At 34.8% G+C, this 12,265-nt stretch overlaps 3 protein-coding genes across 3 annotated transcripts; 1 reads left to right on the forward strand and 2 right to left on the reverse strand.

The window, feature by feature from the left end:
* Nucleotides 1–49: 49 nt before the first annotated feature.
* On the reverse strand, nucleotides 50–1,711 carry F4817DRAFT_348831 (Snf7-domain-containing protein). The gene is made up of 4 exons (XM_049304741.1): nucleotides 1,189–1,711; nucleotides 926–1,130; nucleotides 652–860; nucleotides 50–593 (listed from the first exon to the last, which is right to left on the reverse strand). Exons 1-4 carry the CDS (start codon nucleotides 1,370–1,372, stop codon nucleotides 514–516), a joined length of 678 nt encoding a protein of 225 aa, XP_049155472.1. The 5' UTR covers nucleotides 1,373–1,711; the 3' UTR covers nucleotides 50–513.
* Nucleotides 1,712–1,904: 193 nt separating this feature from the next.
* On the forward strand, nucleotides 1,905–2,778 carry F4817DRAFT_245700 (CST complex subunit Ten1). The gene is made up of 2 exons (XM_049299098.1): nucleotides 1,905–2,159; nucleotides 2,343–2,778. The coding sequence occupies exons 1-2, from the start codon at nucleotides 2,071–2,073 to the stop codon at nucleotides 2,641–2,643; spliced, it is 390 nt and encodes a 129-aa protein (XP_049155473.1). The 5' UTR covers nucleotides 1,905–2,070; the 3' UTR covers nucleotides 2,644–2,778.
* Nucleotides 2,779–3,725: 947 nt separating this feature from the next.
* F4817DRAFT_319496 (uncharacterized protein) lies at nucleotides 3,726–4,227 on the reverse strand (the record flags this gene model as incomplete). The annotated part of the gene is made up of 3 exons (XM_049301070.1): nucleotides 3,726–3,953; nucleotides 4,004–4,051; nucleotides 4,105–4,227. The coding sequence occupies 3 exons, from the start codon at nucleotides 4,225–4,227 to the stop codon at nucleotides 3,726–3,728; spliced, it is 399 nt and encodes a 132-aa protein (XP_049155474.1).
* Nucleotides 4,228–12,265: the final 8,038 nt, after the last annotated feature.

The following is a 12,265-nucleotide window of genomic DNA, read 5'->3' on the forward strand; positions in this document are numbered from 1 at the left end:
GAATAAGGGACTTCAGTGTCTCTTCCTAATTCTGTCTAACCTCGATGAAGCGATAATAGGTGCTTACAATATGTTAATATCCGTACAAGTCACTAGCCTAAGACATGGAAGTATGTAACCTAGATGCTTTGAAAAATAGTCTCGCACTGGTAATATTGATACGAGCAAAGCTTATGTAGATAGACTACCATCTCCTATCCACCAACTGGACGTGCTGAAGATACCTATGTAACTGCCAATGAAGCACCGTAGTCTCAAAACGCCAACGCCGTAAATAGGAACGGGAAAACATGACTCGAAAGTCGAAAGAGACTGCTATGCATCTAACAACTCACTTAGACCGGTTATAGCCTGATCCAAGTTCTGGCCGCGGCGCAGCTCGGATGTATCAAGACCACACCCTCTTCCTGCAATTCATCCATTCTAGACTCCTCTATTACTACTTCTCCTACTAAAATCCAAGGCTGCGGTTGTGGCTAACACGAAGGTAAGCAGACGTCTTGGTTAGTTCGCTCACATGGCCATTTCGGCTTGCAACTTCCGCAGTTCTGCTTCGTCGTCGTCCTCCGCAATGGCTTGTGGTTTGGTTTGGACTATTTGATAGCATTAGCAGACGGAGGACAAAGTCCGTCGGGGGAGGTATAGGCTTACTCTCTTGGTTCCCGACTGCCGGCATCCTGTGGATAGCATCGGATACTGGTACGGTGCCTGATTCGAGCATCTTCTTGTCGAGCTGTTCTTGCATCATCGCCTCTAGCTCGTCGTTCAAATCTTCCTCGTCCACCGTCTCGCCGATGTGCGCACTCGTGATAGCCGCGACGATTTCTTCGCTGAGCGCGTTCTGTTCCCGGAGTTTGTCCCTAACATATCCTGGTAAGCTGCCATATACACCGAAAGTAATCGAAGTTCTAGCTGGAGAACGTACATAGTCTCGTCGACCTTTTCCGGTGTGAGTTTCCCGTGGATATCGCTCATCGCTTCGCCTGCTCTCTGCATTGCGGCAAGAGTCTCGCGGTTAATATTAGCTGACTCGATAGCGTTGATTTGTTGTTCCAACGTCCCAATTTGCGATATCGTCTGCTCGAGGCTGTGCTCGTGCCCCTTCTTCCTCCGCAATGCGGCCTTCGCGGCTAACCGCTTGCGTGTCAGCTCGGGTCGGTGGGGTTCCGTCGGTGAGCAACAACTTACCGGTCTTATTCGTGTTGACATTCTTTCGGGCGATGGCGTCCTGCTCTTCCATCTGTGCCATTAAATGTTTCTCGCGCTTCTGCAGCATCTCGAGCTGCGACCGTAGGCCGATAATCGCATTTTTCGGGCTGTCCTTTTTCTTCTGAGCGGCGCTTCCACCGAACCAGGCCCAAACGCCAGACATGGTGAACGACGCGTACTTATCAGAGCCGAGGTTGATTGAGCGTTGGGAATCGGCAGGTATGATTTAGATAGGGGTCTCGATTTGATAGCCGGTGAGATATCGATCGCGGGGTAGAATCACAGTAGAATCGTAGTTAAGGAGATGACGTCGCTTTTTCCTATTATGCCTTAGAAGGCAGATCCGTCGACTATGTTGTCTGGAGAGCGGGAGTTTAGGCGGTATCAAAAAAGGCGAAGGAAAGCTGTAACTGTCACGAGATTGTTGAGGTCTAGGCAGGTAGATAGATGGATATGATGCAAGTGGTTCACGCTTTAGGTAAGTCGATCAGGTAGCAGAATGGACAGAAGGGATTGGATGACGCCGCAGCCGACAAGGGCGACAGGGGGTAACAGCGTGCCCACCCGACGCCTGACCTTTTTTAATGGCCGGTGTTTAGCCGGATTAGTCAGTCAATGTCCCAGGTGACCAGTAAGGTTTAAAGATGTATTAGTGAGCCACTATGTCATGTATGTATGTAATCCGTACACAGTAGCAAATCAACTAATAAAGTCAAAGGCCGGATAAAGCATTGATTCTTTATAGAAACCCCCTTTCTTGTCTTGTACTAGATGAAACTGCCTACCAATTGATTTCTTCTTCACCTCACCAACTTCAACTTCAACGGCGTTGATCATACTCATCTACTCTTAACTTAACTAATGTCTTATGGACCTCTTCCGTCGATACGCTGCCTCCTCTCGCATCTTTCTAAAAGGCACGTGGGGGATAAGGTCAGGTTTCTTGGGTGGTAAGACCGTTTGCTTTTTCTCTTTCTCCTCATTTTATCTGCGAACGAGCTTGGGCACCTCCGCAATCTCTGCGGCCGTTTAGTATCATGTAAAGTTTATGACGACAGCTCTCAAAACCCTAGAGCCGGTCCTTGACCTACTGGGCTTTCTCATACGGGCGTGTGCACTAATAACATTATTAGTGTAACTGGATACTCGACCCATTCAGCCACATTGACTCTTCAACACGAGTATCCTAAGGGTACCAAAACTAGAGTCGGTGCCGATGTTACACTTCTTCTCCAGAACCTCAACTCCGAACAGACGGATATTGGTCAATGGGTCCATGTAATAGGCTACATCACATCTATCGACCGGACGTTTGCTAAAGCCACGGTGGGATCTCATACAGAAAACATTGGGGTTCAGGTACTTGTTCTCTGGACAGCTCGTGACATAGACATCTCATCATACGAGAACACTCTCGTTTCCGAGGTTGAGTGACCACAACGGAAGACCCAGGCTCAGATACAATTAGCCAGGGGAATTTTCCATCGTCTCCAAACAAGCAGAATAAAGCGAGGTACGATATGATGCATATCACTACCTGGGCGGTAGTCATCGAACGATCGAGGACCTGCGTGCATTCAAAGACGCTAATCCTGCTTTGCTTGGACTCTTCTAAATTACGAAAACATGATTACGAATGGATTCATCTAGATGACGAGTCACTAGAGCACATTTTTGTCATTTGGTACCATTACATTGTCAAAAATGACACTCATCGCGGACTGCTTTTTAGCGAGAAGTTTGCTTACTGCAGCTTCAAACGCAGGTGATGGGCTGGTGAGGTTGTTGATGGGCTTTACAGGCGCTGAAAGGCTATGCCAAGAGCTATCGCAGCCAACCCCGGCTTGTATGCCAACTCAGCAGCTAAACACAATTGAAGCGCAGCTGTTCTTCAAGAGATAAGCTCCGACCGATCTCCGGTGCTACCTTAATTCATAAAAGCTCCGCTCTCGGCCGGTCACGACCTCCAGACCTCCTGGGTGTTGTGGATTATGCGGCAAACCCCGTTCATTGGTAGCTAGGTCGAATAAACAAAAAAGGGGCTATATCGAGCCTTATATCTACCTAAATGTCTCGACTTCTAGATGGCATGGTCCGCTTACCTGCACGACTTCTGCATGACATGCACAGAACCACGGAGTAAGATGCTTAGTGTAAGCCAATTGGGGACTAGGTCTCGCCAAAAAGAGCTTAAACTTCTCTGGCTTGTTGCGGCAGGTTGAGCGCCTTATGTACCTAATGCAGACAACCATTGAACTATCACGTTTCAATCTTTGGGATCCACAGAGGCTTCAGCAATGCCAGATGGCAAACCCTCGCTGGAGGATAGCTACCTCCTGCAGCTTTCAATCTAGGAACAACCCATTCTCGACCAACTTGGAGCCGCCGAAGTCCCGCTCGGCGGTGGGACGCATGCCCTCGAGTCCTTTGCGTCGTGCTCCCGCCTGTCTCACGGCGCATTTGCGTTACATCGGCGATCTGCTGCATCCCCAGACAGTTTGCAAGCTTGCAAAACCTCACTTCCGGGACATCTCGCCCCCTTTCTTGTCATCGTATGGTCGCCGAGAATTATGAATTCTTCGATCTTTTCCGCGGCGCTTTGAGCCCTCTCCGGATCCATTTGAGATTAATACTGGCTGGTGTAATGGGCGCTTGAGAGGCCTCTCGGGATTTAATTGCGAGCGCGCTGCGGCCTGCTTCTCCCACATCTCCTTCGATTTCAAGCAGATGTCGTCAATCTGTTCCTGAGCGCATGTTAATATCGATAAGGTTCGCGGCGGGTGGATTGCCCTACGTCTGTCAAGCATGGCCCGGGTGTAGAGATTAGGAAGCCGTCCTCTCCCTAAAAGCATGAGTCAATGTATTGTTCGCAACTCTTCATTGTGGTTATCCTACTTCTCGGGTATACGGTCTAACGGTGGCATCTGGCCCTAGATAGTATTGGAGCTCCTGGGTGATGACCTTCTTGTGGATGTCAAGATGCGGTATCCAATATTTATTCATGGGAGAGGATGCCATCTTTTGAGCATATGCTGAGCAGAGGAGGAATCTCAGGAAAGCATCTAAGATTAGCACGAAGTCGGTCAAGGGGGCTATTTATGCGAGAAGGCTAAGAATAGTTGCGCCTCACAAGCTTACCGCCGACTGTTGAGCAGCAGCGCAACACTACCGGGGGTCTGGTGTATTTTATCTTCACACCGCCCTCGACGTGAAAGAGGCTTTGACAGCCGTGTACTTATGTTGTCCGGCTTGCCATACCTTCGTCCCGAATGCGACTGTTGTCCGGTAGGTGCATACATACACAAGGGATGCAGGTTCGCCTCACTTACACGCCCCATTTTTCTACGAGGACGAATAAGCATCGCCCATCTGCTCATAACACAGGGCATGGAATATCCACAACTTACACATTGGTATTGGCTCTCATTGCTCAATTTTCTTTTGCGGTCAGTACTGTGTCTGGATCACATTGCAGTACTCCCCCTGCCGGTACCGAACTCTTACCTCTTCTTACGAAACTGCGTTACGCATTCACGCCCGAGCATGTCTATACTTATGAGTGGGATGTCCTATCAAGGATTCTTCCTACTTCCGTGGCGTTTTTCCTCATATTTAACGACAACCAATGAGAGACTCAATAAACAAGTTATGCGCATTTCCTTGTCATAACGTCTCGATAAAGGTCAGCAGATGTCAGGAAACGAATACCGTCTTCTATTCGCGAGCCGGAGCCTTAAACTCAATATTACAACCATCTGCCTTTGAGCTTCCTCCCCAACCCATGTTTCCCCCGTCATCCTACCCGAATCAGGAAATTACACCATTTATTGACTACCTACCCTAAGCCACGGGTGCCTCATATCCTTTATCCTTCCTTATAAGGCTTTCAACCGATTCGGGATACATCGTCTCGACTTATTCCCTTGGCATAATTCGTACGCTAGTTGTTTCTTATCAGCTGAAAGCTATGGAAGGGTTCTCAGTTTCAGGCTGGTGTGACATCAAGGCATAAGAGAAATCCAATCATGAACTCGAAATTTGGCACCCCCAAATTCTTGATCTTACGTAATGCGGTACAATTTCCTGTACTACTCATCCTACGATTTGGTTTGTTCAACTTCTGCTGCTATGCTGGCAGTCTACCTATGTGAGTATGACCGACTCCGCGAAATACCACTATAATATGGTGTACTATTCAATGTCTTTGTTTATTTTTTTCACTTAATGCCGACTGCATGCTTATTATACTGCATGATTACCTTATTATAGGATGGTTTATTCCAGGCGCAAGCAGCGCTTGTTAAGAATCAACTGCACGCACGCCGATTGCTTGCGGTTCAACAGGCCTTCTGATTCAGCATTGCAATGCTCACCCGGACACCTAGTCATTCGTCGTAGATATATTGTGGGTGAACGTTATCAGGATGTGTTGCCAGTTACAGCAGTAGAGATATAGGACGGTATGATAACGTTACTCCCTGGAGACAGCCTCTTCAGTCGCCTACGGCACTCATTTGCTCTGGCAGTAACTAGGAGACCCCAATCCAGTCAGCACCAGCCAGCAATTATTCACTCCTGAATCCCTTGTCATTAGTAAGGATGACCGTCTCGAATTTCGAGTTAGCTGTCTGCTCGAGGCAATCAATTAAACGGCGATCTCGGCTATCACTATACAAGTCGAGAAGGCCCCTTTTTCGGTCTCGTACGTAGTGATCATCTGATTATTGTATCGGTTTAGCGACAGCAGTATCCCGAAGGCGTCGCGCTCTTCGTAATGGCAGGTTACAGCTTACTTTTTACCGGTTTGATGTAGTTATCATTCGATTCTCGGAGCAAAAGTCATAATTGAAACCTATCAGCGGACGGAAGGGGACATTACGTGGCAAATCATTAGAAAACAACACTTTTATGGCAGCGGCCTATTAGATTAGCTTAACAAACCAAATAAGAACATTGACAAATAACCTTAATGCAATCGGGGAATCCCTGGTCTATACGCAGGAAAGCAATAATTATAAGCCAAGCAGCTGATATATTTTTTTCGTTTTCTTTGGACGGTTCCCGTAAGGGAAGGAAACGTGAATGATAAGAAAAGGGGTAGCACATTTGTCCCTATCCTAGTGTCAATATCTTCTACCCCCTGATTCTACCAACTTCCATCCACTTTGTCTTCCTCGTCCACCATGTTCTCCGCGTAATTACCCATATATCTCCGTTGATTACTCTAGAGCATCTTTTAGAACAACACCAGATCTTATCACGATGTATACAATGCAGTACTTAATCTGCAGTTTCTTGGCTTTACCACGACCTCAGTATCATGAACGTTGGTTATCGAAAGGCGTCGAGATGAGCGGGGAGATAGCGGCGCGGGCGGATTATTCAGACAGCTTATACCAGCTTCATACACCGTGCATGTAGTTCTAAGGGAACTTGCCACATTCACAAGTACACAGAAATGACTCGCCGTTTCTGGCAAACGGAGGTGCCTCCCTATCCCGTATATATTCGCAGGTCTAGCCTAAGTGAGACCAAGTTTTGCGTCGTTCAGCATAGGCCGACATATTCTTTTTTCACTGCAGTAGCTCTTCGTCGCTAGTAGAGTTAAGCACGCGAGCCTTTAAGCGTAGCGCTTTAGAACCATCAATCTGGAGCTAGGCATCGGCGTACCAGAAAATGACGGTGCAGTTCGAGAGGTCAAGGTGTAGATCAGATGATATGATTATGAAGTCCGTTTCACTACTAGATAAGTTTGAGAAGCGGAATACGCACTTATTTTCATATGAAGATTTCATCATCATAGCGTGGACAGTTTCTTTGGGGTCTAGGCAGCTTTTCTCCCCGTAGACTAGTTGTCGCTCAGCTCCAATTCCAGGGGCGACCTCGCAAATCCCGCGTGGTCGTTAATCTAAATAATGGACACTCCGCCAAGTTCCCTAGTTAACTCTAGAGGTACCAGAAGTGAACTCCTTACACTAAGATTTGCATTCCCGGAGTTCATGAAGTCTTAAGATGGTGAAGCCGAGGGCCACCGAACGACCTTTCTGGTCAGGGGCGTAATGGGTGATAAATACAGCATGACTGATGTCCAAATAATTATGATGTAGGATCTGCATTCGCAGCATTATAGATGTTGACACTACCGAAATTAGTTGAAATGCTTCAAGAAGACAGGAGAGCACAGAATGAAGCGATCAGTGAAGACGCTCCATCCTAACTCAAGGAATATTCCTCGACAGAAATGTTAAACGACTCGTTGAGATAATTATCTTTAGCTAGAGGCTGCATTGAAACTAATTTGTTCAGTACTCCTAAGTACTATAAATGAATCAAAAGCATTCTTTGTTTACATATATAAATCCGCAAAGGCTGTAAGTTATTTGCAACACCAAGACGTCAGTGACTTAAACGTCGCGCACTATTTGTCTATAGGTAGACTAGAATAAAACCCGTCTTGCCAGCACCTCCATAACTTTCAACCAGCGCAGCTAACCCTTTTTTAGGACTCATATCTAATCCGTGAAACAACGCAAAGTTTTACTTATACTATCCCCCTTATCAAGAACCACCGCTTTATCCCGTTAAAGAAACGCTCTCATTACACTCATCGCACCCATTCTTATATACAAATTGTCTCACCATCTTATCCAACTTTCTGAGTCACCAGGGTATATCCTCCCACAATCCCAATTTAAAACATCTTTTTTACAATAACCAAAATGACCTTTACATTTAAGATTTTTTTTATAAAAATTTAATTTTAACTTTATTTATATTTAATTAATTGATTTATATTGCGTAATTAATTTTATATGTATTATATATTGTTGTAAAAATAATAAAGTATTTTAAAACGTTTATACCGCCGGACGGTAATAAAATAAATAAAGATAAAAGTTAACTTTTAAAAAAACTTATTATTATAATATTTAAGATGTATATTTTGCGCATATTTTACATTGTTTTTATTATTATATTTTTAATAAAACGATTATATATTAATATAATTTTAAACCGGTAGGTTAAAATATTAAAATACGTTATTATAAATTTTGTAAAAATATTATAACCGAAAATTTTTAATAATATATAAAAAAGGTATAATGTAAATATTTTTGCGAATTTTGTTATAATATAATTAAAAAAAGATAAAATTTAACGTATTATTTAACGTAACGTATTTAAATAAATTATTATAATAATTAATTAAATTTTACTTATATATTAAACCAAATTTTATTAATAATAAATAAAAAAAGTTTGCGTAATATTATAAACTTTTTTTGGGAATATAATATTAATAATGTTTATTTTTAACCTTATAATAATTAATAAATAAAATATTTAAAATAATAATAAATAAAAAAAAATAAAAAAAAATAATTTTAAAATTTTTAACTTAATTTAATTAATAAATTGTAATTTTTATTATGTTAATAAATATAATATTAAATAATAATTATATTTAAAAATAATTAAATATATTTTTATTTTAAATTTATATATTAATTGTTAAAAACGTTTTATTAATTAAATTTTAATAAATAAATTTATATATATAATAAATTATTAAAATATATAATAAATGTAAAAAAAAGTAAGGTAATAAATTTATTAATTTTATAACTATTATTATATTTATAATATAATTTAACTATTTAATAAACGGTTAAAAAATTAATAATAATTGAATTTTTTTCCGTATTTTAAAGAATTACGTATGAAAAAACCGTACTGCAGTTAAAATTAAAGTTAATATTTTTAAATATATAAATTTTTATTTAAATAAAATTTGTAAAATTTAAATTGTTTGTTTAAAATAAGTTATAAAATTTAAAAATAATAAAATTAAAATTAAATTTTTAAATTTATAACCGTTATTTAAAAAAGAAAGTATTAAAATAAAAAAGTTTAATAAATAATATATATATATTATATTTAATATTTTAAAAACGTTTTATATTTATAATAATAAAAAACGAATAAAAAATATTATTGTTTAAAAAATTAAAAGTTAAATAAATAAAAATTTGGTTTATTATAAAATTTTAAAATATTTTTGTTATAATTAGATGTAGGTTATAAGGTATGTATTAATTGTATTATTATATTATTTATTAAAAGGGTTGGATAAGTATATTTATTATATATAAGTTACAAGTGTAGGCGTATTATTAGCTATTTAATTTATTAGCCTTATATATTTTAGCATTTTTATTTAAACCATATTTATAACTTGTTTCTAAGATTTTTTTATAATAGTTAAACTTGTATAACTTTGTATTTTTTTTAAGGCTTTAATTTTATGTATTAGCGAAAGCGTGGGTTATTAAGGCCTTTATAGGGTAGGTTTCCGAATTGTATTTATTTTTTGATTTTTTTTAATAATAATAAAAGATAGCAATTTTTTTTATTATTTGATGCGTTAATGTTATATTATATTTTAATTTTATTTATATATCTTTGTTTTTATAAGTATTTTATAAATAAGCGTTATTTTTTTTATAGTATTTATTTTTAATAAGTTTTAGTTAATATTATTTTTATAAGGTTGTAGTTTTATATTAGTATTTATTTTCTTAACTTTGTAACGTTGTTAATAATAATTATTGTAAATGTATGCCAGTATTTATCCTTTTATTTGTTATTTATTAGTTGTTTGTTAGGTATATTAAATAATTTTATTTAGGTTTTTTTCTTGATTTTAAGTGTTAATTTTATAAAGTTATAGAATAGGTTTTGTGATAAAAGATTAGGTATGTGATTTATTTAATTTGTTTAGTTTAAGTTGTTACGAAAGGATATAATTTGTTAATGTATGTAAGGGATGTGGTTTTGGTATGTGTTATTTAATAATTGTTGTAAATGTTTTAAAATTTTAATATTAAACGTTTTAAGGTGGATTTGTTTTAAGTCCATTATTTATTTATTGTTAATTAAGTTAGTAATGTAAAGTTTTTTGCGTTTTTTAAGGGTAATTTTTTTTTAATAAGATAAGTTTAAGTTTTTTAAGGTTATAACGGTTAGTTTTTATATATTAATATTTTAGGGGTGTATAATTTTAATTGTTATTTTAGTAAATTTATTTTGGTTATTAAGAAAGTTTTTCATAAAGTAGTTTTATTTTGTAATTAAGGTAGTAAAAGGTTTAAATATATGGTTTTTAAGTATGTTTTATTGTTGTTATGTATAGTTTTTAAAGTATATTAATTTTGAGGTTTTTAGTAATGTGTTTTAAGGGTGTATTTTAATTTAGGTTTAATTATGGTTAATATTTTTAATTATATTTTGTATTTATATATTTTATAGTTGCGTATTTTGTATTGATGTGGGTTGTTTTATTAGTTATGAGGCGTTTATTTTTTACTATTTTTTATTTGTTTTATAAGCGAAGGTTTATTATTTTTCTAAATTTAATAAATGCGTTCTTTGGTAAAGGCTTAATAAAGCTGTTAGTAATTTATTAAGTTATAAAGGTGTATATAAAGTTTATTTTGTTGTTAATTTATTTTTTATGGGTAAAGTAAACGTTAGTTTTGATGTGTTTAATTTATATATAAAATTATGGGTTTTTAACAAGTGTTAATATTTTTTAATTATTATTGTATATAATTGTAATAGTAATTTTATCTTTTTTAACGGTTAATTTAGTTAATAGTTAGCGTAGTTAAATTGTTTTTTTTATAGTATTTGTTATATTTTTAAATTTAAATTTGTAAGTAAAAATAACAATTACTGGTTGTCTTTTCGATAACCAATTAATAGTATTATTATTTATATTAAAAATATATTTTAAAATTAATTTTTTAAATTGCATATATTTTATATAATTAATATTTATTTATTTTATAAGGTTTTCTAAATTATTTTAATATATAAGCTTATAATTTAAAGTTTTTTTTAAATATTTTAAAACCTTTTTAATTGTAAATATATATATTATAATAGGGTTTTTTATATAATAATTTAGGTATAATATAACGTATGTAATATTAAAATGTATATTTATTATTATATATATAAAATATTTTATAATTTATATATATTATTTAATATTGGCGGTAATTACCGTATAATTGTTTAAAAGTTTAAAGATTTTTAAAGTATTTATAAATATATTAATAAAGTTAAATTTCCATTAGTTTAAATTTTTAATGATTTTTTTTAGGTATGTTTTTTAATTAAATTTAATTATTTTATTAAGGTAATCTTTTTTAATAGTTATTTTTAAATAGTATAAATAAAGGCTTAAATTGGTTATTTTGAATTTTTTAGTTAATTTAATTTTAATTTTATAAATTTTATTTTTAAAAAATTTAATAATAAATAAGTTATTTATATAAACTATTATATAAATATAATTTTTAATAAATATTTTTATGTTTAAATTAAATGTTTTAAATCTTAATATTTATAAATATATTATTAATATTTGGTATTATATTTGCAAGATTTATTTTAAGTTATATAAGATTTTATTAAATTTATAATATTTATTTATACTATTTTTAAATTTAAAGAATTATTTAACGTAAATATTTTTGTTTATATTTTTATATAAAAAGGTAGTGATAATATTTATTTATTTTAATTTTAAATTTAAAACTGCCGTTATAATAAATATGGCTTTATAATTTATAGGTTTAATTATTAATGTAAAAATATTAATATAATTTAGTTTTTCGATTTATTCGAATTTTTTAATTATTTATTTAACTTTATATTAAGTAATTTTATTATTTAAGCCTTTTTTAATTTTATATAATTATTTGCCAAATAATGACTTATGTTTTATAAATAACTTATATAATATTTATATATAATTATTTATTAATAATTAATATTTAATACTTATAATTTTATATTATTAGTATTATTTAAAATTATATTTAACCTTTTTATACAATTTAAGTTTAAATTTAATAACTATTATTATTATATTAATTAAATATATAATATATTAAAAAACTTTATTTATTTTTAATTAATATTTATTAAATAATATAACATTTATTTATTATTTAAAATTATATTTAGGTAAATTATGTAATAAATT

The sequence above is a fragment of the Daldinia loculata genome (genome assembly GCF_022478755.1).
Source record: "Daldinia loculata strain CBS 113971 unplaced genomic scaffold F4817scaffold_61, whole genome shotgun sequence".
NCBI lineage: Eukaryota > Fungi > Ascomycota > Sordariomycetes > Xylariales > Hypoxylaceae > Daldinia > Daldinia loculata.

What these genes read in the sequence shown, in the direction of transcription:
- F4817DRAFT_348831 (XM_049304741.1), bottom strand. Translation starts at nt 1,372, where the DNA reads ATGTCTGGCGTTTGGGCCTGGTTCGGTGGAAGCGCCGCTCAGAAGAAA. An exon ending in TGTCAACACGAATAAGACCG is followed by an intron (nt 1,131 to 1,188) that starts GTAAGTTGTTGC and finishes GCAAGCGGTTAG; the next exon opens with CCGCGAAGGCCGCATTGCGG. An exon ending in GAAAAGGTCGACGAGACTAT is followed by an intron (nt 861 to 925) that starts GTACGTTCTCCA and finishes AGGATATGTTAG; the next exon opens with GGACAAACTCCGGGAACAGA.
- F4817DRAFT_245700 (XM_049299098.1), top strand. Translation starts at nt 2,071, where the DNA reads ATGTCTTATGGACCTCTTCCGTCGATACGCTGCCTCCTCTCGCATCTT. An exon ending in AAGGTCAGGTTTCTTGGGTG is followed by an intron (nt 2,160 to 2,342) that starts GTAAGACCGTTT and finishes TAACATTATTAG; the next exon opens with TGTAACTGGATACTCGACCC.